The sequence below is a fragment of the Notamacropus eugenii genome, chromosome 4 (assembly GCF_028372415.1).
Source record: "Notamacropus eugenii isolate mMacEug1 chromosome 4, mMacEug1.pri_v2, whole genome shotgun sequence".
NCBI lineage: Eukaryota > Metazoa > Chordata > Mammalia > Diprotodontia > Macropodidae > Notamacropus > Notamacropus eugenii.
In genome coordinates this window covers 286,922,283-286,948,568 of record NC_092875.1, presented here as the reverse complement: position 1 = coordinate 286,948,568, position 26,286 = coordinate 286,922,283, and the positions used below count along the sequence as shown (strand labels likewise).

Genomic DNA, 26,286 nt, shown 5'->3' with positions numbered 1-26,286 from the left:
AAATGCTTGTTTTATTCCATAAATTAAAAAATCTTAAGCATCACCTAGCTAACATGAGAAGTGCCTGCAGTTGTTTGGCATTGCCCTTTAGAATTGCGATATAAGTTTAGTTCTTCTACACAGCATGACTATAGTGAAAATGTATTCAATGGGAATGTGTGTGCAGATAGATCCTATGTAGAATTGTATGCCATCTTGGGGAGGGGAGGGGTACGAAGGGAGGAAAACTTAAGTTTTATGGTAGTGATTGTAGAACATTAAAAATAAAAAATCAATGTTTTACAAAACAAAATCAGGTAGAACTCTGTGAGATGTAATTGACATGTCCAGGTTTTTGTTTGTTAAAAATTAAGACTAAGAATGGCTTTTCTATAGACGTTCACTTTTTTTTTTTTTAATAAACAGATCAATGAGAGCCAAATTTACCCATAAAAAAAATTGGGATATAAGGTGATACCAAACCAGTGGCCACTGCTTTCCTAATTTGCTGGCATGTTTTGTTTGCCAGCATGTTGTTGACATACTTTAAACGACAGCTTTGGGGATTTTCAGTAGTGCAACTGGAATTCCATCACCTCCAATAGCTTTATTGTTAATAATGCTTCCCTAAGGCTCACTTGATTTCCTCCTCCAAGATGTCTCTACATCAGTAACATTTCTTCCTAAGTATTGGCTTTCTTGTTCTTAGAGTGTTTGTTGCCTCCAACTGCAACAAACTCCTACTGTTTTTTAAACACTACCAGATGTAATCCCATACATGTATTCATCACCTTCACTTCCTATTCATAAGAAATATTAGTTAAATCATAACCTTTTGGCCTAATGGTTTTCTCTACTTCAGTTTTGGTGTAATTTTTTAGTAAGAAGCTTATCATCTGAGACATACTCGTCCAACTAAGTCTTGTTTAAACAGTATAGAGCTCCACCTTAGGTTGTGATCTGTATAATCCGATTTCTATATTGACCATCTGGTGGTGTTTGTCCATGTTGCCTTTTGGGTTGTTGAAAAGAGTTTTTGCTATGAGCAGTGAATTATCTTGCAAAATTCTTGGTCTCTGCCCTGTTTCCTTTTGCACTCCAAGGCCAAACTTACCTGTTAACTCCAATTACCTTTTGATTTCCTACTTTTAACATTTCAGTCCTTTGATATATATGACATCCTTTTTTGGTGATACTTCTAGGTATAGATCTTCGTAGACAGTCTTCATCTAACTTGTCACTCTTCAGCATCAGTGGTTAGAGCATAGACATGTATTATTACTGTCATGTTAAATAGTTTACCTTGAATTTGCAGATACTATCATTTTTGAGATTGTCCCCCCAGGACTGCTTTTTTATTTACTTAGGAAGGCTATTCAACTTCTAAAAGGATTCTTGCCCACAGTAATATGTAACGATTAGCTCCTTTTATTGAGCTACATCATTATTTACACTTTAACGCTTTTAATCAGGACAATGGCATAGCAGTGACTTCATTCTCTGATTCATCCACACAGTTATCAGAGTCTGTTTCCCCCAAAGAATTACCTCCTCATTTTAGTAAGTTGCCGCCTCATGGGAAACCTTTCTTGATCCTCCGCAGTAGTGGTGGCTTTAATGTTGTGCCCTTGTCTACCTAATAGTTTGAATATTAGATAAGTTTTTATCATGTGTCTTGCAAGTAGCAGTTACCTCCTAAATTGAGCAAATGGTTGACTCTTCATGGAACATTCCTATACGGACGTTTGTTTCTTCTGACGCTTTATGTAATTGAGTTGACTCCTTAAAACTTGTGTTGGCAGCCTCCCTTTATTGCCCTGTAATGCTTTGTGTAGTAGTTCAAAGGCAAGATACCAGGCTTAACTCCTTGTTTTGTTTTAAGTATTTGAGCTCTACGAAAGGGAGGGTGATAAGAGATTTCAGGTTGTACTTGGGGAACCTAGTCAGCATTGAAGAGTTCTGTGGGAACTGACTTAGGAAGCAAGTTGACAATTGGGGACTACAAATCAAGATGATTTCATTTGTACCCAACTTGACCTCTGCTCCTCCCCTTTCCCATATTAGGTGTAGCATGCAAAGTTTAACCTCCAATAAATGATGCTTTTTCCAACTAAAGTAATTTTGATATTCCTGTTTTGTGTAGAAGATGCCCAGAATACTGAGTTTGCATATTAATATGCTACAATTATTCTATAGTTTTAGTAGGCGTTCAAGAAATAGTTTTTGGAAGCTCCCCGATTGATTGAGAAAAGGAAACCTTAAGACAGTTATACAGAAGTAATCTTTTATTGAATAATCTGGAAATTCACAAAAAGTTTACATAATGAAGTACAAAATGCATACCAACAGACTATAAAGGCAAATTTGTGTAATCTCAACTTTGCAAAGCTGAAGTCAGAGCAAGATTCTCACTGACTTCATATTTCAAGATCAGTGCTTGAAGTGAGAATGAATTTAAATTTGCTCACAAATATAAAAATCTAAATATTTTTATATATTCCTAAACTTGATTAGAAGAATGGTATAGCATGTTCAGAATGCACCCCCAATTTTTTTTTTTTAAATCAGAGAATGCTGAGATAATAAATGCATAGAAGACCAGCCTTTGAAGCCAGGAAGATCTTTTAAGAATTCTCTGCCAATGAAATCTCAGGTCAAGGATCCCAGGAAATAAGAAAAACACAAGGATACTATAATTTGGCTTAATTTTTCTAAATGGACTCATAATTAGATTCTGAGTCAATTATTTGGAGGCCGTTCTAATAAATGTGAAAGTTAAGTTTTGTTATATGCCCTCATGCTTTAAAATGCCACTTTTTGTCTTAACTGGTCCCTCTACAGATTGAATAATTTTTGAAACTTTAATTGACTCTACCTAGAATTAAGATCTTAATCCATTGGTTCACTCACCTAGCTAATAATAATTGAAAATTCCATAAATGTTTAAGCTTCATGAATTTATGCCCTGTCATCAATTTTGAAAATAAATTTGAAATTCATGTAAATATAAAGCAAGTCATTTCATTATTTAAATGTTTCCATCTTGTGGCAGACTCCCTAAATTACAACTTTTAAAACCTGATAACATTTCACAGAACTATATACTACTTCATATTTTCATCCCTTTCATTCTCTGCTATGGTGTACTATCCAGAAATGTTTCTCTTGCAGAATTATATGTGGCAACTTTGCATTTTTAAAGGTTTAAAATGCGGTTTTTACTTTAAGTTGGACATGCGTTACATCTTTTTTATGATACCGTTTTTGTTTTTCCCGTCAGTTATTAAGAGTCCACAAGCCAAAAATACTTGCACCAAACAAAACTATTCTTCACTCGTAGCAGTAACTGATCCTGGTCCATATGCTGCAATAAACTCTTGAAGCTGTTGTTGGCACTGAATTAGATAAATATCTCTTTGCTCTAAATGTTCTTCGTCATAGAGTTCAAATGGAAATACTGCATTTGGAGCTATACAAAATACAGCAGCCCCTAAATGAAGAAAAGGAATGGCAGTGTAAGACTTTTAGATTACAAATATCTTCCTTAAATAAAATTTGATTACCCTTTTCGACTAAACTTAATTGTAGCTATGTGACAAAAATGGGGGAGGAGGGAGAGACGCTTTGACCTTAAATAGATGATGCTAATAATCAGCGCATCTGTATTAGAGCCAGCTTGGTATATTGCATGGAAGCTGATTTCCACTGGTTGAGGGGAATTTCATTACAGGGAGTTCATTTATACCAGTAAAACCAGGTCAGGTCTGGACCAAAAAAATAATTTGCTCCTTGAAACCCTAAAAATGGATGGCTAAGGAAATTAAAGTGAAGTTTTACTTTGAGTTGAGGGTGTAAATTAATCATGAGATAATATAGGATGGCCATCATGTGAAAGCAGTATTCTTGCTCTGCTTTACCTCCGACAGTCAAATTAGGAGGTAATGGGTGGTTAACACAAACCACAAAGATTTACAAATTACCACTACAGATTAAATGTGAAAATCAAATTATCAAAATACTTCCCTTATGGAACTGAAAAATCTATGAAATATTTATCTACTCATAGTTCTAACTGAATTTTTCTTCGGAAAAGTATGTTTAAATTATTTTAAGAATACTGCAGGCATATAATTTAGATCACAGAAAGGGGTATAAAATGTCTACTCTGCACACAAAACACACTGTTATTTCACTACCTTTGTCTAACTTGAATTGGACTTGTAAAGGTGTTAAATGCATTTAAAAAATGCAGATGTTCTATTAAGCAAATTCACAGGCTTGTAGCAATGTATAATGTTTTTAATAAGGACCTTAGTGTCAGATAGTGATTTCTATAAGAAAAAAAATTCACCAAAGTTCGAATTGTAATAAATCTTTATGATTTTATGGCTTTATTTTTATATAACATTTAGAATGCGTTTAAAAAATTTATACCACTGTGGGAAAATTAAAAGTATATCATTTTTAATAACTGATTACCATATTTCAGTGTCAGAGATGTTTCAAATAATAAAACTGCAATTAAGACGTCTTCTTTAAGCACCATACTCCTTAAACTCAGCCTAGCATGTGCTTCAGATAAAGAAACTCTTAAAAAAAAGAGAAAAAAAAATATTTTAATCAAGAGTCAAATTACTTTAACATTTATAGGAATGAAAAGTGTTTTGACAGATTAAATCAGAACACATAGATGTGGATGTTAGTGTCTTAAATTAAGAATAAAACAGTTAAATCCCTTTTCCAACTTTATCATTAGTATTATTTCAGAGGCAATTCTAATTCAGAGGCAAAATCTAATCAACAAATCAGTGAGATTTTAAATTATGTGTAATTGAATAAAAGAAACAATACAACCTGAACATAATTTGACAGTCACTTTAACTCCTCATCAGCTTTTTTTATTCATACCTACAAAATAGCTAATATTTTTATTCTTATTACATAGTTTTATTTAGTGTAATGTGGGGTTTTTTAATTCTGTGTTATTTCAGTCTTTCTAGATTTTTCTATTCATCCTTATGAATCTTAATTACCCTATGCAACTCCATTATGTTAATATGCCATAATGTAGTTATTTAGTAATAATGCTATAAATATATTTGAACAGACAGCTCTTTTTTCTTTTAACGACGTTCTCAGGGCTTATTTCCAGCAATAGAATTCTTGAGTCAAAAGGTATGGTTATCTTGTAAATCTACCAGATTGCTTCTTGTAAATCTACTAGATTGCTTTTAAGAAGATTCTTCTTCCAGTTAGAAATTCCATTGACAATGAGTGTACTTGTTGCTCCATAAATTTGAGTTCCAAACTCTCTCTTTCCCTCCTTTCCTCTCCCCCTCATTGAGAAGGCAAGCAATTTTATATAGGTTATACATGTGCAGTCATAAAACCAAAAAAAGAGAAAGTTTCAAAAAGTATGCCTTGATATGTGATCATACTCCATTAGTTCTTCCTCTAAAGATGAACAGCATTTCATCATAAGTCCTTTGGAATTCTCTTGGGTCACTGTGTTACAGAGAATAGCTAAGTCTTTCACAGTTGGTCATTGTATAATGCTGCTCTTGTGTACCACCTTCTCCTGACTCTGCTCATTTCACTTTGCATTAGTTTACGTGAAGTTTACCAGGTCTTTTTGAGAGCAGGCTCATCATTCCTTATAGCACAGCAGTATTCCATCATAATCACATTTCACAACTTATTCAGCATTCCCTGATAAGGCATTCCCTCAAATTCCAATTCTTTGCTACCACTAAAAAAGCTGTGATAATTATTTTTGTAGGTCCTTTTCTATGTCTTTGGATTATAGACCTAGTGGTAGTATTACTGTGTCAAAGGGTTATACCATTTGGGCATAGTTCCAAATTGCTCTACAGAATGGTTGAATCAGTTCACAGCTCCAGTGTCTCAGTTTTCCCACATCCCCTCCAATGTTGGTCATTTAACTTTTCGGTCATTTTAGTCAATCTGATAGATTACCTCAGAGTTACTTTAATTTGCATTTCTCTACTCAAAAGTCATTTAGAGCATTTTTTCATATGACTATAGAGAACTTCAATTATTTTGGCTGAAAACTGCCTGCTCATATCCTTTGACCATTTATTAACTGGGGAATGGCTCTTATTTTTATAAGTTTGATTCAGTTGTCTATATAGCTGAGAAATGAGGCCTTTATCAGAGCAACTTTCTATAAAAACTTTTTCACAGTTTCCCTCCATAGTATCATCCCTCCTATTTTTCCTACTCTCTCCTTTCATTCTGTCCATTCTCAAAAGTATTTGCTTCTGACTACCTGCTCTCTCAATCCATCCTTCCCCTCCTGTGATCTCTTTCCCCTCCTACTTTCCTGTAGGGTAAGAGAGCTTTCTATACCCAACTGATTGTTTACATATTCCTTCTTTGTGCCAATTTTGATGAGCATCAGTAGTGCAAGAATTGTCAAGTTTCTCCCTACTAGAGCAGAAAGAGTTTTTAAATTCCTAATTCTGTGTGTATGGGAGAGATGGTGGTTGGCAGAACAATTCAAGGGCCTCTAACTATAATGTGATTCAATGTGAAATCATGACAGTAAAAGCAACTGTATTCTATATAAATCAATATAGTAATATGCAAATTGACACTATGAGAGTTTTAATTCCAAATCCTTTTATTATGAAGAACACCTTACAAGCAAATATGAGTTTCTTAATATTTGTAAGTGAAAGTCAGAAGCACTGTGGTACAGTAGAAAAAATACTCAATGAAAAAGAAAAGACCTAGATTCTGGTACCAGTTCTGCCACTAACTAGCTGTAGTTTGATACTTTTGGCAAATTACTTTGCTGACTGGAGCTCTCACATTTAAAATGGTCGAGTTGAACTAAATATCTTCAGTCCTCTTCCCACTGTAATATTCCCTGATTTAACCATTTTTCCTCTGTCATTTGAAAGTATTAAATATCATGGACTCCACCACATTACAATTTTTATTTTTGTGTAATATGTATGATTATGTTACTCTGTCCAGTATTATGGATTATTTTTAATTTCAAGTATTCTATCATTTAAATGAAATAATGTTGCAATATTACATTAATTTTTCTATCTGTATTTCAAGATGAAGGGAAATGATCAAAGTAATTCAGGAGAACTGATGATTCTTAGAGAACTGACAGTGATTTTTATGTTAAAGTGAATGTTGTATGCCAGCTGAACATTTGATAATTCCTAGAAAGTTCACAAAGTGAGGAAACACTATGAGAGGCCTATTGAAATTGAGAAAACAGCTTAAAACTTGACACATTATTTTAAAAAATGACAGATAAATGTACTAATGGAGGCTGTTTCAAATTTGGACCTGGAGTCAGGAAGAACTGATATAAAATCTGGCCTCAAATGCTAATTAGCTTTGTGATCCCAAGCAAGTCACTCAGTCTCTTTGCCTCAGTTTCTTCAACTATAAAATGGGGATATTAACAACACGTCTCAGGATTGCTGTTAGGATCTAATGAGACGATATTTGTAAAAAGTAACTAGACAGGCAATATATAAATGCTTATTACCTTCCCTTTTCTAATTAAAAGTACTAGCCTTCCAATTTCATGCCTTAGTCTGGAGAATAGGCATTTTTATCCAGTTGTTTTTTCATGTGTGGGCTGTAGTCTGATCTCTTTGGAGCTGTCATGGAATTGTTGTTGAGGAAATCCTGGAATGTTCTGGGGCATGATGAAATGAGCATAATACCAACCTCCACAACTGGGAATGTCTCTTTCATTTGAATCCTGCAGTGGACATCCTTTATGACAGTGGCAAATTCTTTTGCCTTATTTTATGACATAATTACTATTAATAACAGGAAGCTGTTGGGCAATTATATTTGTGGTTGCATTCATCAAGAAAACTTACATGGTCTTATATGCACAAAAGAAATCTTATTGAATTTGTACGTAATTTTATCATCAAATGCTTTTTGTAATCAACAAACAATAGCGGGATTTTATATTCTCTGCACTTTTCAGTTGAATTGTATTCAGCTGAAGAACTCAAAAGTGGAGATCACTTTAGAAAATATTTTAGTGGATCTGCTATTTCATCCACGTGGGTTCTCCCTTCCTTGACATGGATTTCGACTTCTCTACACCTTTTCAATTCTATACAGCTTTTTATTGTCCTTTTGTAAAGTCTTCTAGATGGATCTACCATTATCAAAACATTTTAGTATGTGACATAAAATATCTGCAAGTATCTAGACTTTAAAATATGAAAATCAAATACCTACAAACATTTTAGTGCTGAAGCTGATAGTTTTGATCCATGTATAGAATCTGTCCTGATTCTTCGACTTGCTAGGTAATAGCCATGAATCATTTTTTCTGCTTCCACACTGATCTCTACATGCAGATTCTTTGCAAAAGCAATTAGCTAAAATTTAAAAATAGTTTAAAAGATTTGTTTTTTTATGTTGTATAAAATCCAAAGTAATCATTTCTAATAAATGTTCATTTACACAATTTAAATTAATTCCTACAGGTGGTATTCCTACATTAATTCCTAGCCTTTTGTCTTCTAATTTCAATAAAATGAAGAATGGCAGTGTAACATAGTAAAAAGGAAGAGCACTGGATTTGGAATCTGATTAATTCTTTCCTTATCGTTCCTACTTCTTACTGGTGTGGTGCAATGGAAAGAACCTTGGACTGGGAGTCAGAGAATCTGAGTTCAAATTCCACATCTGCCAATTAATACCTAAGTGACCTCAGACAAGTTACTTAACTTTTCTGGACCTCAGTTACCTCATCTGAAAGATAAGGGGTTGGACTAAATGGTTTCTAAAGTCCCTTCCAATTCTATGATCTTATAACTCAATCTTCAGCCTTCCTAACTTCATGGAATTCACTGAATTACCATAACTGCCATCTAGTTAATATGTCTCTCAATTATCTTGCATGTTGCTGCCATCCTATTTTCTGGAAACACCACTCTATTATGTCAGAGTTCTGATAAACAGCCCATATAGGCATAACCCACCTAACAGTGTTCAATTCAGTGAGCATTAGTAAGTACTCATTATATTCCAAGATCTGTGCTAGGTGATGTGAATACAAAAATGAAACAATCCTTAATATCAAGTCTAAGTTTGTTTGCCTGGCTTTAGCAATGTTTCACAAACTTGTCTTGCCTCCCTATCCAACCTATTTCCCATGGCTTGTCAATATACACCTTTAAATTTAGTCAGACAGGTAGGCACATAATTCACTTGACATGCTCATTCCTGCATACATGCCTTTGGTTCATATGGAACTATTCCTTGCAACAACATTTTGCCAAAAGCCATATTTCACAGAACCCAGATGAGGTCCACCTGTACCCTGGCCAAATGTCTTATCCCAATGTGAAAATATTTTCCATAGAAATAACTTAATAGTGACATCCTTCAACCCTTTCAAAAACTACAAATATCATTACTGAATTCACATCAGTTCCCCTCTCAAAATTAAACTACCTTCTCTAAGCATACCAAGCTTGCTTTCATCATAGCAGAATATGTTAGGGTTTTTAGACCTCAAAGTTTGATAATTACTTTTTTCACTAATTGAAATTTCTGCAACACTAATAATTTTATTTTTAAATTTCTCTAATGTCTTTGTTTATAAATATATAGATTACTTGTCAAGGAATTAGATTTGTCAAACTTCCTAGACCTGTAAAAGGCTAGAAATTCCCAAGAAATAAGAATGGAAAGCAATCATATAGAGATTGTGTTTTTTGACATTTTGTGCTGTTTTTATCTTTATAAATACCATCAAAGTGATGGTGATTAGGTGCTTTATAGCTTTAAAAATGAATGGACTTAACAAAAACCTACCCCCTGAAAATTTTATATTTATCCAATACAGACAATATTATTACATTACATTAATTACAGGGAATAAATTAGTATATTCAAATTAAGAACAAGAGATTGGGAAATCGGTCCTATACCAAACACTAAAAATCAGTGAAATGCATACTAGAATAAAGAAGGGCAGGAAGGATCAAAATAAAGAGAAATAAATCTTTAAAGAAAGCCCAGTTTTAAAATCTGAGGACCATTAGTGGGAGTCTTCCTTATAGTATATTTATTCAATTACCTTTTCATAATCTTGTTCCATAAACTTTTTAGAAGCTTCATAAAGCACCTTTTCAGGATTAATGGCTTTTTTTAAACTGTGTTGTACAGAAGGAAGAATTGAGTGGCAAGGAGATGATTCATTACAATAAATCAACAGTCCAAATGCATCCATAAGGTTAGCTGGAATCAAACTGAAATCCTATATCATATAATAAGTAAAAAGAAAAGTCTAAGATTTTCTCAATTTGCAAATCGTATCATTAGAAATGTACCGTATCACTATTTGATACTACTAAAATCTAAAATTATATTTTCAGGTTTAACCTGGCCTTGTGATTTCATAATTGTAAGGAATTGCCTTTATAGAAGCTCTTCCCAAGAATGTGGCATGGTAGTTATCGTGTTGGAATTGGGAGTCAGGAACACCTGAGTTAAAATCCTGCCTCACACATTGTGTAACCCTTGGCAAATCAGTTTAATTGCTCTCATCTGTAAAAAGGGGCTAACAATGGCACCTACCTTACAAGGTTGTTGTGAAGATAAATGATACATGGAATGCAAACAGCTTGGCAAATATTAAAGCCTTATATACATGAGAGTCATTAATGACGATCAGCAACTCTTCTGGCCTGAGACTGAGACACTGAGAGGGTTAATGACTTGCTAATCACACAGCTACTATGTGTCAGAGGCAGAGCTTGAACACAGTGCTTCTTGCTCCAAGACCATCCTTATATCTACTATTCCATGCTTTCTATATATCTTCAGTATAATAGCCTTAATGTATTTAATTGGTCTAACTTTTCTATTAAGAAGACAAGCTTTTTTTTGACAATGTTGATTATTAAGTCTTAAAGTTGCCTTGTACATAAATATTAGAATTTCAACAGCACAAGAACAAGCCCTATGAATAAGTTAAATTGGCAGCAATAATTGTAGAGTGACTTGGAAGCCCCTAAAGCCTGTCCTTCCCCAAAACATCATCTCCCTTCAGCATGTCCTCCACTATCCCCACTCCATTAGCCTGCCTAAAAAATTTCACCATTAGATACATACATTTGGGATAAAGCAACCCAATTTCTTTTTTTTTTTTTTGTTATGAAGAACCTTTGTGTCATTAAAAGTGTTCATGTATGATCTCAGATAATAGTAGCTGCACTATCAGTATCTGTCAATTGAGAAAATGCAAAAAGCTGCTAAGAATTCAGTAATACTTTAACATAAATTTATATTTTAGCACTGATGCATTTGAAAAGCATTCATAGATATATTATGAGATGTTTTACTCAGTCCACAGAAAGTATCTTTATTCTACTGAGTCATAATAGAAATTTTGTCAGAGCAAAATAAAGATCAAAATGGCAATCCTTGGTGAATATACAGGTTCATGAATTCCAGACCATGTTGGGAAAACACTACGTTAAAGCACTGACTTCAGAAAGCCTCTAATCATGTTACCAAGGAGGGATAATATAGCAACAGAGTAAAACTCATTATTATCTTTTCGAAGAACTCAACACAGATATAAAGAATGAGCCAATTTTGATTGAGTGTAGGGGTAGGGAAGGAGGAAGTTAGGAAGTACTGCCAAGAATGACGGATGATACTTGAAGAAACCTTAAGTAGCAGAGAACAACATGAAGTCATAAAGTATCTGAGATGCAGTTCTTAAAATGGAGGAGGAGAGCACTGAAGAACTTTGCTTTCTTCATAATTGTGCGTAAGGCCAACTTTAAAAGTAATTTGTTTTGCTGGTAAAAAACACATTTTTATTTTCTATTAGATTCTTTCCACTCTTTGTTAATACTGAGTATTATTTTGCAAGAAGCAATGTTTCACAGTGGACAGAGAATTGGTCTCAAAATCAGAAATTTCTGGATCTAAGTTCTGCTTCTGACACATACATGCTGACTGCATGACTCTGCACTAATCACTTAACCTTCTCATCCCTTGGTAATTCTTGAACACTCTAATTTGCACAGAAGGTATTGACCTGCATTGATAAAAGCAGTTTCTTCACTAGGGAGTCACCTATACTGGTAAAATCATGGGTCTAGTCTCTGCACCCCATCTCTTATTTACCCTTCATTACAGTCCTATTCAAAATAGTTGGAGGTGACTGAAATGGTTTTTAATCCTAATTTTATCATCATTCATCTGTAATTCTTTGAATATGTAGAATAATTTTATATTTAAAGGATTAAATATATAAGTTGTAATTAAATTCAGTGCAATGCATTATAAGAAAAAAGGTTATACTCACCACTTGACCAATTAAAGTGCTGTTTCTATGTATATGTCTCTTTGAGGATGAGTCCACATCAATGAAAGACCAAAAACTGGATTGAACTGAAAAGGTAACTTGCTGATCAACACCATCTCCATACTTCTTTCCAGGAATATACACTGTAGTACTTCTGCTTTCTAAAACTGAGTCCAGACATTAATAATTTGTGATTTAATAATAATACTTTAATCTTCTAAAACCCTGATCCCATGCCTCAGTGTGGGTGTTTGGACTATGTTTCTTTAATTCAAGTACTGGCATTACCAAATATACAAAAGTTATCAGAGAGCTGACTACAAACAATTTTTTTAGCTACAACTCATGAAGACACCCTATTAAGGTGTAGGCAGGGACTAAGATCTGCATCAGTGGAAGGAATACACACACTAATGAAATCGCACTGAAGTTTACTTGATTATACATGTTTGTTAAAAAGGTTTTGTTTTTTTCTGGTTTTTTTTTTCCAGCTAGGAGGTTGGGGCCAAAGGGAACTAGTGTTGCCCTCCCAAAAGGAAAAAACAAACATGTTGCCTGCGTCTTTGTCAGCATTGTTGCACATCCACAGTTCCTATCCTCTGTAAATAAGGGAAGGCAATATCTTTTCTCATGTCTTGTTTGAGGACAAATTTGATACCTATCATTTAGACCAATGTTCTCCTAAATCATGGAACAAATATGATCTCTCAAATATTCCAATGGATCTGTGACCTTATAAGAGAAAAGTCCCTTCTATTATGAAGATATTGACCCACTCACACTTGTCCACCCTATGTGACTCTTGTCCATGTTCCCACGGAAGTTTGCCACAGACGACCCAATCAGTGTGCTGCAGGCGTTCATCATTCCTTACCTTTGCCATGTGACAAGTCCATTTTCTCTTCCTATCCTACAATTCCTTGGTGGTATCTTTGACTCCTATCCTTTGAAGTTCCTTAGGGGTTATTACAACCTGCTCATACCCACTATGTGCCTTGTCATAGCCTGCTGTGTTGTGTGACTTTCATTTTTAATTCTTTAAAAACTGTTGTTATAGAAAAGGGCTCCTTTTGGGGGATGAGTTGTGTGTGGGAAGATTGGAGTTAGTGATAGTGATAACAAAAAAGAAAAGAAGCATCAACCAAACATTAAAAATACACATTAAAGGGTAGGAAGTTCAGAAGAGAACATAGACAAGCATGGTTGTATGAGAACTACTGTTATAAAATTCATATATACTTCTGAAAAAGCAAGTCTGTAGGTAATAGAGATTGCCATTGTCATCTACAATCTCTTTTTGTTTATTGATAACAGGTTCAAGATGATGAAAAAAGAAAATGAAGGAAAAAAGAAAGTCTAAGATAGAGCTTTACTCTAATGAATCAGACACTTCGTAACCAACAAACAATAAGCACAGTAGTACTTATATTCTCTATATCTTCAGGCAATAGTGAAATGGTATAGATGGTTCACTGCTGAATACTGCTTACAAAAGCCTGCTTGTTCTCTGCTAAGGCTATACCCCTTAAGGAGTCTTCAATCAGTGCCTCCACTTCCTTTCCTCTCACTTTTTTTAATTCCCTGTAGGTTGACTTCTGATAGCATCATTCAACTGAAACTGCTCCCTCCAAAATTACCAGCATTCTCTTAATTACTGAATCTAATAGGCCTTTCTTATTCCTCATCCATCTTGACATCTCTGCAGTCTTTGCCACTATCAATCACCATCTCCTTGATTCTCTCTTCTCTCTCTGTTTTTATGACAGTCTCTCTCATAGTTCACTTGGTTGAGTTTCTTTCACTAACTAAGGTCATTAATCACAAGTGTCCCTCAACTCTCTGGCTGAATTCATTATCGTTTTCCACAGCCCTGCCCTGTTACAAACTTCCCTGTTACTGTTGAGGGTGTCACCATCCTTCTAATCACCTAGGCTGACAACAGTCAGCCTTTGATTGCTCAGTCTTCTACACACACACACACACACACACACACACACACACACAACACACACACACACACACACCCGGCCCCCACATACAATTAGTTGACAAGTCCTGTTGATTTAACCTTCGTAAAGTTTTTCATAAACACTCCCTTCTTTCTTTGGATATTGCTACTGCTCCAGAGCAGACCCTCATTACCTCACACCCAGACTATTGCAAAAGTCTGCTCTCTAGTCTCCCTGCCTCAAGCTTCTTCCCATCCCAGTCTAACATCCATTCAGTTGTCAAACTGATTTCCTGAAGCAAAGGTCTGACCATGTCACCTCTTCCCCCTGCATTCAATAAGCACCAGTGGCTCCCCTATTACCTGCCCTCTGAGATTTTTTTTCCATGCCTTTGATAGCGACCTCTCCTTCAAATACCTTGTATATTCGTCCTTCAGCATGCTCACATCGGCGATGCTTTATATACACTCAGTCTAATCTGTCTACCTTTCCAAACTTGGTTCTCTTTAGTGACATTTCTACCTCCCCTATCAGTACATCTAGGACTCTGGGATTGATTTCATTCCATTGTTCCTGATGGAGAAAACAGTTTGTCATAAAAATTTTTACAAATATTTTCCATTTTTATTCCAATTTTTGCCTTCCTTCTATCTTTGTCTCTGAAAACCCTTGGCATTAATTTGCTTATTTGAATGCCTTGCCAAGTTTTAAAAAATCTGTCAGTTGTCTGGGAAATGTGTCCTCTCCTGTCATCTGTGTTAAATTGTACCTCTCTGTGTATAGAGGAGGGGAAAGAGGAGGGGATACTCAAGTTATCCTTATTATTTACATGTTATTATTTTCCATGGGAGTAAACTGAACAGGCATCAGACTTTCCCAATTAAAGCGTGTCTATGCAGGCAGAATGAGAGAAAAAAAAATCAGGTCTTTCCTTTAAGACCTAAAATAGTTCTTTCTAGAAGTTATAATAACAGGAACTAAAGTTTGTTTTTTTAGAAGTTGAAATAACTTTTATAGCTGGCCCTACTACTGATGGTACCTGAGATAACCTATCTCTTGTTTTATAAATATCCAGGGAATCATGGAGGTAACTTAATATATTTTGTTTTGTAGTATTACACAAAAAAACTGTTTAACCTAAAATAATCACATAGAGTAATATCAGTAGGGCAGCTAGGTGGCACAGCAGATAGAGCAGCGGACCTGGAGGCAGGAAGACCTGAAGTTAAATCTGGCCTTAGATACTTACTAGCTGTGTGACTCTGGCAAGTCACTTAACCCTGTTTACCTCAGTTTTCTCCTCTGCAAAATGAGGTGAAGAAGGAAATGGCAAACTACTCCAGCATCTTTGCGAAGAAAACTCCAAATGGGGTCACAAAGAGTCAAACATGACTGAAAAATGACTAAACAACAACAAATATTGATAATGTGATGGTAGCAATATCCTAAGATCTTGCCCTAAGTAGACTAAATTAGTTTTTCCTTAAAGGGTATAGAAACCATTCTCAAGATTTAATTCACGGGCTGGGGAGAGAATAAAACCTCAGGTCATTGACATAACTTCCTGGTGTCCTTAATATAAAAAAATGACATGAGTTTTCATGTAGCTCCTTCTTCAGGCTTCTGAATGTCAAAACAGCAGCATAACCATTGAATAACTTTTAAATCAATGCTGTAAACTTTTGAATATTCTTTCCCTGACCTGAATAATCCTTCTCTAAGAAAGGATAGGAAAATCGATTTTTGATAACTATCAGATGTTTTCCTAGTTCAGCTTACTTTGCTTCCAATCAGTTTATATAAATCTTCCTATTCTTCTCTGAATCCTTCAAATTCATCTTTTCCTGTGGTGCAGTAATACTCCATTGTATTCATGTACTACAGCTTGTTAAACCATTCCTCAACTGATGAACATCTATTTTGTTTTCAGGTTTTTACTACCACAAAAAATGCTGCTTGGAATATTTGGTTGTATATGGCACCTTACTTTTGTCTTTTACCTCCTTGGGGCATATGTAAGAGGCTCTGGTAAAGAATAAACCAATAACATAAGACAGCCCTTTCTAAACAAAGAGCACAATAGTCTGCTATTGGTGGACCTGAAAAAATTTCATAACCTCTGGGGCAGCAATCCCATTACTGGGTATATCCCCAAAAGAGGTAAAAAATGGAAGAGAGGTATTATCTAAACCAACATAATCACAGCAGCATTTTCTGTAGTAGCAAAAAACTAAAAATAAAATGGGTGCCCATTGATTGGGGTATGGTTAAACAAAATGCTGTATAAAAATATATTGAAACATATGAATTTAGAGAAACTCAGAAAGACATTTTATAATCAGATGAAGAGGGGAATAAGCAGAACCAGAAGAGCAATATACACAACAATTACAATAATGTGAACAAAAACAGTCCTAAAAGGCAGCTAATCTCAGATGAATTGCAATGCCTAGTCTTGGTTTCAGAGGTCACATTTCCTCTCATTTGGCAGAGAGCTGAGAACTATGAGTATGAGATGTTGCCAGTGCTGTTATTTTGTCAGTTCTGCTTAACTCTGTTACCAGGAAAGGATTCAATAGGGTAGGGAAGGGTGGAGAGAATATACTGGGAAATGATCAGTGGGGAAAAAACAATTAAAAAAAAACTTCAAAGTAAAAAAAAAAAAATAGCACATAGCACCATGAGTTTTACAGTTGGAAAGGAAATCATTGATCAACCTCTCTTGGTTTACCAATTAAAAAACTAATGCATGCAGTTATGCCTTCTCAAAAATCATGCAGCTAGGGGTGGAATTCGGATTAGAACCAGGTAGTAGGTTTGTTTTTTGTTTTTTTTAAATTAAATTGGGCTTTCAAGGTGGAATATTACTCAAGATAAAGATCCTGTCTCATCCTAACAAGTAGGAAGTGGGAGTAATTCTAGTGCTAAACTGTCTGAATTTGAGATCTTTTGAAATTTAAAGGACCAGCTGACCTACAGGATATTTTTCTATTTTTTCACACACATTTCACATTAACCTTAAGAGATCAATTCTGAACAGTGCAATAGTTTTATATACAATATATATTATACAATATCCTATTTAATCTGACTTCTCTGTTAACACTTCTGAGTACTCAGTGTTTGCATAGTGCATTAAGAAATTAGCTCTTTGGGGTCCTGCTTACATAACATAATTTCACAACTTTAATTCATAAAATTTAGAAATTGTGGCAGTTCTTTAAACCCCATGTCCCTTCTTGACACTTAATTTGAATGAGTAAGTTGACCAAGAAACAACTATTTAAAAAAAATATTGACCTACCAGATTGAAGCAGTTCAAGTTTATCTTTTTTATGTGATGACAAGTCTCCTATGTAGCAGATGCCACCTTTGGCTAGCAAGGCACTACAAGCTTGAATGCTAGCAACTCCAGTTCCATATTTATCTCTGGATAGAGTGGGAAAAATTTCACTAGATGTTGGATGGCGTATACCTCGAGGCACTAGACATACACAGAAGTTCAAAAGCCTAGGGGGATAAAAGTTTCATTTGAATTGTTTTTGGCAGATATATTCATTGAATAATCACAGTGTTTTAGAAGACATTATTCCTGTATTTTTGTCATATCCTGTAAGAATACAAGTTCGCATATCAAAAAATTTTTGGATTATGGTTGACTTGACTGACTCAGAGGGATAAAAAGAGGTATTTTCTCTTTTACCTGATGTTACAACACTAGAATGTCAGTGAAAGCAGTTCTAGATTTGAAATCAGAAGGCCTAAGTATAAATCTATCACTTACATTCTGAATGACATGGAGCAAATCCCTTCACTTGTCTGGGCCTTAGTCTCCTCTAAGGGAGGAAGTTGCAGTAGAAAGCCTCTGACATCCCTTCCTCCTGTAATCTATGGTTATTCTTTCATGCACTTATATTTTAATCTGTTTTTATAATTATTTTAATATTTAGCTTATCTCCCCTATTAGATGGGAAGTTTGATGCAGATCTGTTAAAATGAGACTCCCTTTTCCTAGTGGAAAGAAGACATGCGGAGAGAGACAGCTTGAGTGATTGAATCTGCCACTTCCTAATTTAGCCTTATCTGACCTTGAGAATGGTGAATTTGTGAAAAGTTCCAGAATCCTCTGTCTGCCTCTGTATAAAACTGCACATACTCTCCATAGCCATGCTATTATTATTGTTGAGATAGAAGAGAAATTCTGGAAGCAATTAAAAGTACAGCCTCATTTCCTGAGGCTAAACAAAGATAGGGGCTCAGCTGGTGGCAGTAAGGTATACATCGTAGTCTCCTTATTCCTGTGGTTTGTATATTATTCAGTAAATCTGGTTAGGTCACCTTTGTGTAAAGTCCTGTCTGTTTTGCTCAAAATTCCAAACCTGACTAGAACAAAGCTCCCTGAAGCCAGGGTCCATTTTATTTATCTTCATTTACAAAGCCAGTCACAGTGAATTCATTACACATTTTGTTGTTCAGTTGTTTGTCAGTTGTGTCTGACTTTTTGTGACTTCATTTGGGATTTTCTTGGCAAAGATCCTGGAGTGGTTTGCCATTTCCTTCTCTAGATCATTTCACAGATGAGGAAACTGAGGCAAACTGGCTTAAGAGACTTACCCAGGGTCATACACCTAGTCAGTGTCTGTGACCAGATCTGAACTTGGGAAGATGAGCCTTCCTAACTTCAGGCCTTGTACTTTATCCACTGTGCCACCTAGCATTACACGTTGTAGGTGTTTAAAGCACTGAATGAATGACATTTGTATTAAGAATAGCTGACATTTATAGAATACTTTAAAGTTTTCAAAGCACTTTATGCATTATCTCACTTCTACTCAACAACTGTCAGATACATGCTACTATTATCATTATTCTCATTTTTACAGATAAGGGAAACTAAGAGAAGGTAAGTGAGTTGCTCAGGGTCACATTATGTAGTGCCTAAGGAATTATAGGAATTCGGGTTTCTTGACTTCAAGGCCATCACTCTATCCATTATGTCACCTAGATATTTTGTAATAACTTAATTTGTCTGTTAGACAGAATCACTTAAATCATTGCTGTCAGGTGAAAATTAACCCTATTTTAGAGACCTCCTAGGCAGGAGATTCTACATTTTCTTTGAGATTCCAATATTCATCAATCATTGTCATATTCTTTACTTCTGACCTAACTTGTATAATTTTTTATTTGTTTTATCTGCAGTGAAAATGGAGAACAGTTAAGGTATCTATTAGCTTTCCTTTCTCCCTGTTAAATACTTCACTTTTCCTTCCTTTTCTTCGTAGATGTTATTTTCCGTCCCTATAGCCATCTCTGTCTTTCCTCTGAAGCTCTCCAAATTCCCTTAAGTTGCAAAATTCATCTGTTATTTCCATTCTAATTTCCAATTCACTATTGATTTCTTAGCTGAAGACAAAATCCCCCCACAAACCTCTTACTAGAAGGTAAGAGAAAAGGGTGAGGGGGAAAGAGAACCTAGAAAATATGTATTTGATTGAGAGTAGGAAAATAAGATGAGAGAATATGTAGGCAAGAATGAAGTGATGAAATTCTTAAACATTTAAAGACCATTTCTTATATCTCAGCTTTGTTTGAAAAACAAACAACTTTCTTTGTCACTAAAAAAAGATTTTAAATGTTTTTAATATTCAAATATTTAAAGTTATCCTGTATCAATGCATATTTAAAAATTGACAAATATTTTGAGTATCTCAGACTATAATTTTAAAAACACATCATGTATCTTTACCTGTCTACGAGTAATGTATCACTTGTTACAATTAAAATGTCCAGGTAATCTTCAACTTCTTTATTTCTATCATTTGTCTGTACTAGACTCATCAGCAAACAAAGTTTTAACATGCTGTAAGCCCCTGGAGGAATGATCTGTGATGCAAAAATGTTGGCTAGTATAGCTGTAAATTTCCAGCATGAGCTTGAAGTCAAGGATAGGAGATACCTGAAGTTGTCACTAATGCCAGAAGGAACTGAAAGTAAATATTAACATGACTATTAAATAATGTTTTAAAACAATAAAATATATTATAAGCAAAACTGGTACCAAGTTTTAAATATCATGAAAGATATCCTATTTATTAATTCATTTATTCCAATACTACACAAAATTAGCTGATGTGAAATTCTAACAAATCCTTTGGTGAAAGGAAAGATTCATTGCTGTTTCCTTTGGAAAAAATGCAACTTAGATCAGGACATGAAATTGTATAAGCTATTGGTATTGTATGATTTATTTGATTAGCATCTACCACTCAAGTGCCATTCCAAAGCTAAGCTATAGTGTAGTGATGATCTTGAAGGCTATACTGGGATAATCCAAGTTTTGGCAGGTTTTACCAAGCTGAAAGTGCTTTGAATACAAGCTTTGGCAATGGATGGGCATGGCTGTTGTTAGAGGACCAGTCTTACAATGTTTGGGGAAGATCATTCATTAACAGAGGGTTGGCCACTACAACTAAAGGTGTTACAATCTCTTGAAGAAGGTCACAGCAGTCAATAACAGGCCTTTTCTAAAAAAAAAACAACAAAAAAACAAACCACCTAGGACATTGTCAGCATCTACTTAGGTGCTTGGAGACCTCAAGTGAAAGTAGGCATACAGTAGAATGGCAAAACTATATTGGAAAATATGGTTCAGGTTTAAGAAATGAAACAGCAAAAAACTGTAGGTTACTCAGATGTTTCACATATGTATATAACAAATACTGTGATATGCCTCAGAAAATAATTTGGGAAAGTCTATCCATTCTCTTTTCATACTTTCATCAGAGATATCCTTGACATACATGTACATCATTTTTATCACAATTTTATAAACATGAGAAAGTATGGATAGATTGCTGTACGTACTACACATACTGCCAACAGAAACTTAAAAAACAGATATCATGGAGCTGATAAAATATAAATTTCAAAAATATTATTATGGTACTAACAAATATGTAAGACTGCTGTAATTACTTTAAGTAGAGGAGACTTTAAAGACTAGCCCGACCTCCTAATTTAAAAAGATAAGGAAACTGAGTTGTGACCTGTGTAAGATTGTACAGGTATTAGGGAAAAGAGCTGGGTTTCAAGTCTAAGAACATATGATCCTTTGACCACAAATTCAGCAATCTTTCTACTATACTATATTTAAGATGTTCATGAAGCTCTGAATGCGATGCTCTGATAATATAAACCCCTTAGAGTCTACTTCCACAGCTCCCACTTGTATTATCAGCAGGCCAACTCCTAGAGTATGGCTGCTCTACCTACTCCAGATTCTAAGGGCAGCCCTGACGATTACTGCATTTTCTAGTACTGTTCCTCATGACCCCCACTAGTGTGCTCCACTCTGATTATCAGACAAACTTAATAAGCTTTTAGGAAGGTTATTCACTAAGTAGCTTTATTGAGAAATATTACAGAGACATTCCCCTCAAACTGTGGGTATGCCATCCCCTTGTGCAGACAAGGTTCCTGAGGAAAGTGGGCTCAGAATTAAAGAACACATGTAGCTTCAGTGTAAACTCATAACTGGATTTTTGGGAATCCTCTGTGAAGTCCACGTAAGCTTCCTCTCAGGTGTATCTTTATGTTGGGCTCTGAGGGTCAGTGCCTTATAGAATACCAAATCTATTTTCTTTATCTTTCTGCTCTTGATACATAGGCAGCCTTCAACCACTGATGTTCCATGGCCATTGCTACCAGCACTGATGTGCATTCTAGATCTTCCCAGTTTTCACAGACCACAAGGTTGTCATATAGTCAAGGCTTAAGGAGGAGGGAAACTTGATCCTTTCCCAGATGTAACTCCCTTTCAGGTGTCTTTCACCAGTGGATTTGACTACCCCTGTACTGACTAGCTCCAAACTAGCTTCCTATTTTTGTACATAGCCCCACAGGGCATAGAAGGAAGGAAACAATTTGTTAAGCACCAGGCACTAAGTTAAGTGCTTCACAAATTTTATCTCATTTGATCCTCATGGTGACTTTGTGAGGTGGCTGAATATTATCTCCATTTTACAGTTGAGGAAACCAAGGCAGAGCTTAAGTGACTTGCCCAAGGTCACACTGCTAGTGTCCAAGTCCATATTTGTACTTATTTTCTTCTTGACTCTAGGGCAGCTAGATAGTTTAGTGAATAGAGCGCTGGGCCTGGAGGCAGGAAGACTTGAGTTCAAATCCAGCCTCAGACATTCATTAGCTGTGTAACCCTGGGCAAATTATTTAATCTTTGTTTGCCTTAATACACTGAAGAAGAAAATGACAGACTTCTCCAGTATCTTTGCCTAGAAAACCCCATAGACAGTACAGTCCATGGAGTCATGATGAGTTGCACATAACTGCACAACAGCTTTCTTACTCTGTACACTGCACTACCTACCTGTAACATGCTGATTCTTTTCAACCAATCACAAGATATTCTCTGTGTGGCATTATCTGTGTCTCAAAGTCCTGGTGATCTTTTCAAGATAATTGAAGAATAATTCATTCCCTTTTTACTTTTGATAGATTAATTCAACTGAGATATCTAGGTCTTCTGTGATTAATTGGAATAGGAGTAGACCCTCACCCTTACATATATATATATAATTTGATTAATAAAATATTATCCTATAATTAAAAGACCTTTTATCAGAAGAGATCAAATTACTTTATATACATAAAGTCAAATCCTACTCAATTTGAAAACAATTCTCCTAGAGGGAAAGTTAGTGTTAGGTACTTAGAAGGAAAAATTCTTCTAAATCACTTACTATTCAATAAACTACTCTTTCTTTCTGCTGGACCAGTGATATATATGCTTAGAATAAAAGGAGAAAACAGGCAATGTGGTGTAGTGGAAAAAAGGATTGCATTTGGAGTCAGAGGAGATGGGTTCAGATCCTGGTTCTCTGACAGCCTATAAGACTTGAGGAAAGTTACATAATCTCTGGTCTCAGTTTTTTAATTTTTAAAAGTGAGGAAGTTGTATCAGATGATCTCTAGGTTTTTCTGCTCAAACTCCTGTACTACTTACTAATATTTTTATGGCTCATTTGTCTCCAAATAGTGGGGAGGCAATGCCTATTTAAACTGCATTTATGAAGATACAGAGAAGGCAGAGAATGAAGTTGAGAAAGGTACTGTGGTTCAAAGTAGTTGGAAATGATTGATAGGCTGGCCAGGAAAGGATAGAGGCAAAAGTCACTTACATCAGCATCTAAACTTATGTACATCTGCACTGTAAACCATACCCTATTTCTGGGCTCAGCAGACTATAAAAAGCAAGAATACTGAAATTGTACTGATTCTAGAAAGTGGTGAGTGGGATACCAATGCATATTTTAGTGGACTGCTAGCAAAGACTCTCACAAATGGTCAGAATGGCATTGACAGGTTGTGTGTCATTGAAAATATTGCCCTTCATGTAGCAGAAACATTTCTTAGTTCCTCTGTACTTGTCTGATGATTTACTTCATGGATGTGAGATAATCCAATATAGCTTAAGTACTAAGTGTTAACCTGTTTTTTGACCCTATATAGATAATATACTTTTAACATTTGGAGACTGACTCAAGGCAGTTAAGAAACTTAGATCAGGGACAAATTTAAATGGCACTTAAGAAAATTGTTGCCATTTGATGCCCTCAACTTTGGAATTATACAGAAAAGCAATGTCTTGTAGATCTCACCCAATGCTATGAGTTGGCCCCATTTTAAGCAACAAATAATATATCTGCAAGGACTGCTATAGGATTAACCAGAGTATGTCCCATTTAAACCCCCTGATCCATCTAGAATGCTCAAAATTCCAAAGAATAGATTTGGGAGGAGAATCAACACATAACACCTTACTTTCCCCTCAGTCAATGCCCTAGAATATCTGCAAAACAATGGAACTGGTGAAGCAACACCAACATGAGTCAGAAAGGGCTTTTTTCTTGCTTTATAAGGCCAAAGCTGAGAAGTCATTTTGCCATCCTACAAATGGGATCTACATGTTCTTCACATGGACTGAGTCACCATCTGGCATAGGGCAATGGAAATTCACAGGTCATATAGGATAACTTCTTAGACAGGGTACTACTGAGAGAGCCAGCAGCCACATTCTTAGCCTCACTATTCATGGTTTCTATTGACTCCAAGTATCTTTCAATAAACTTCACTCAGATATTTTTACCTGCATGGATTATGTTTCATTCCTTTGGTGTGCTGGCAGGTTTAACTCATAACTATCTATTTACAGAACGCTTGGTACTAAACAGTTGACAGTAAGACTGATTAATCACCTTTCCAGTCTCTAAAAATAAGCTTCAGACCTGGTACAACTTGTCATTTTTGGCATACAAGCTACAGGTTGTTGACCCATGTCTTGGTTACTTGAATCATCTCTGAAAATTAGAGAAAGTGTGTGTGTGTGTGTGTGTGAGAGAGAGAGAGAGAGAGAGAGAGAGAGAGAGAGAGAGAGTGTGTGTGTGTGTGTGTGTGTGTGTGTGTGTGTGTGTGTGTGTGTGTGTGTGTGTGTGTAAATAATAGGTGAATTGCTAGTCCTCAGCAGGAAGTTACCAGCCATCAATACTGTTGTCTGTTCTGATGATTGGATGACTTCTCTTCTGGTGGTTCCTAAAAATTCATATAAATTGCTCATAATAACGAGTTACTTCTTCCACAGAGGGCCCAGCTCTGCTAAGGGACGTAGTATGATACAGTAGAAAGGATATTGGTACTGAGTCGGAAAACTTGGGTTCAAATCTCACCTTTGATGCTTACTGCCTATGAGTCCTTGGGTAACCTCCTTAGCTTCTGTTTCTTCATTTGTAAAATGCAGGATTAGACAAGTTGGCCTCTGAAGTCCCTTCAAGCTCTAAAACTATGATCCTATGATTTAGAGACTTTTATCTATTGTATAGCTTCAAATGTTCAGTGGTCATTCTTCTTCCAATTTCTTCACACTAGATGGGATTCTCTTTTGTCTGTTCAGATTGTTTTTCTTTTTCTGTCTGACATTTTCCCTATTCTTTTAAAATGTTTTAAAAATAAGTTTTTATTGATCTTTTGTTTTTTAAATCACCATAATTTCCCCAACATCTTTTCCCTCCCCCTCTCAGAGAGCCATCTCATATAATAAATTCTCTTAAAGACAAAAATAGAAATTGATCAGTACAGATCAATACACCAAAAAAAGTCTGAAAATATGTGCATTGTACATCCCTTGAAGATCTCTTGCCTCTGCAAAGAGTCTTCATATCTCTTCTTTCAATCCTTGCTTGTTCTTTGTAATTTTGCAGCTTTGAATTTTGATTTTTTTGTGGTTGTTCTTTCACTGTGTATATTATTTTCTTAAGGCTCTGCTTATTTCACTTACAAATTATTGTTGTAGTCACTATGTATATTATTTTCTTGGATCTGCTTCACTTTGTGTGATATACTTATCTGTACTCATCACATTCATATTTTTTTTTTACAGCATAGTAACATTCCATTCTATTCATGTACTACAATTTGTTTGGCCATTCCCCAAGCAATGGGCATCAACTTTGTAAACAGTTCTTTGCTGCCCCAGAAAAGTATGTTGTTAATATATTAGTATACACAGAGCCTTTTTGTCAATGATCTCTTTGGGGTACATGCCTAGCAGTGGAATTTCTGGGTCAAAGGGTATAGGCATTTTAGTCATTTCATTTGCATAACTCCTAAATGCTTTCCAAAATGGTTGTGCTTATTGACAGCTCTACCAACAATGCATTAGTGTGCCTATCTTCCAACAACCCCTCCAATATTAACTATTTCCATCTTCTGTCACCTTTGCCAACTTGTAGGGTATGAAGGATTGTTTTGATTTGTATTCCTCTTATTATTAGTGATTCAGAGCATTTCTACATTCTTTTAAGTAATACTTCAGTCTCACTAATAATCTGGAGAGTAGAGAGGTATCTTCTTTAGCTTTTAGCTTTTCCTTTAGAAGGAAACATGAATTTGTCCTGTTACTTTTCATTGGCAAGAAGCACATAAAATGTGCTCTTA

At 35.4% G+C, this 26,286-nt stretch overlaps 1 protein-coding gene across 4 annotated transcripts in view; it reads right to left on the bottom strand.

Moving 5' to 3' along the window:
• Positions 1–2,249: 2,249 nt before the first annotated feature.
• The window catches only part of MCMDC2 (minichromosome maintenance domain containing 2), a 31,877-nt gene continuing 7,840 nt past the window's right edge, over positions 2,250–26,286 (bottom strand). For 3 of the 4 annotated variants that reach the window (XM_072604734.1, XM_072604733.1, XM_072604732.1), the window contains 7 exons: positions 20,027–20,264; positions 17,582–17,787; positions 12,329–12,495; positions 10,085–10,264; positions 8,233–8,375; positions 4,459–4,568; positions 2,250–3,469 (listed from right to left, as the gene is read on the bottom strand). In XM_072604734.1, coding sequence (XP_072460835.1) covers positions 3,303–3,469; positions 4,459–4,568; positions 8,233–8,375; positions 10,085–10,264; positions 12,329–12,495; positions 17,582–17,787; positions 20,027–20,264 — 1,211 coding nt within the window. In that variant the 3' untranslated portion in view covers positions 2,250–3,302. Of the gene's footprint in view, positions 3,470–4,458; positions 4,569–8,232; positions 8,376–10,084; positions 10,265–12,328; positions 12,496–17,581; positions 17,788–20,026; positions 20,265–26,286 lie in introns of those variants that run through there. The other variant, XM_072604735.1, reaches the window with a different exon arrangement.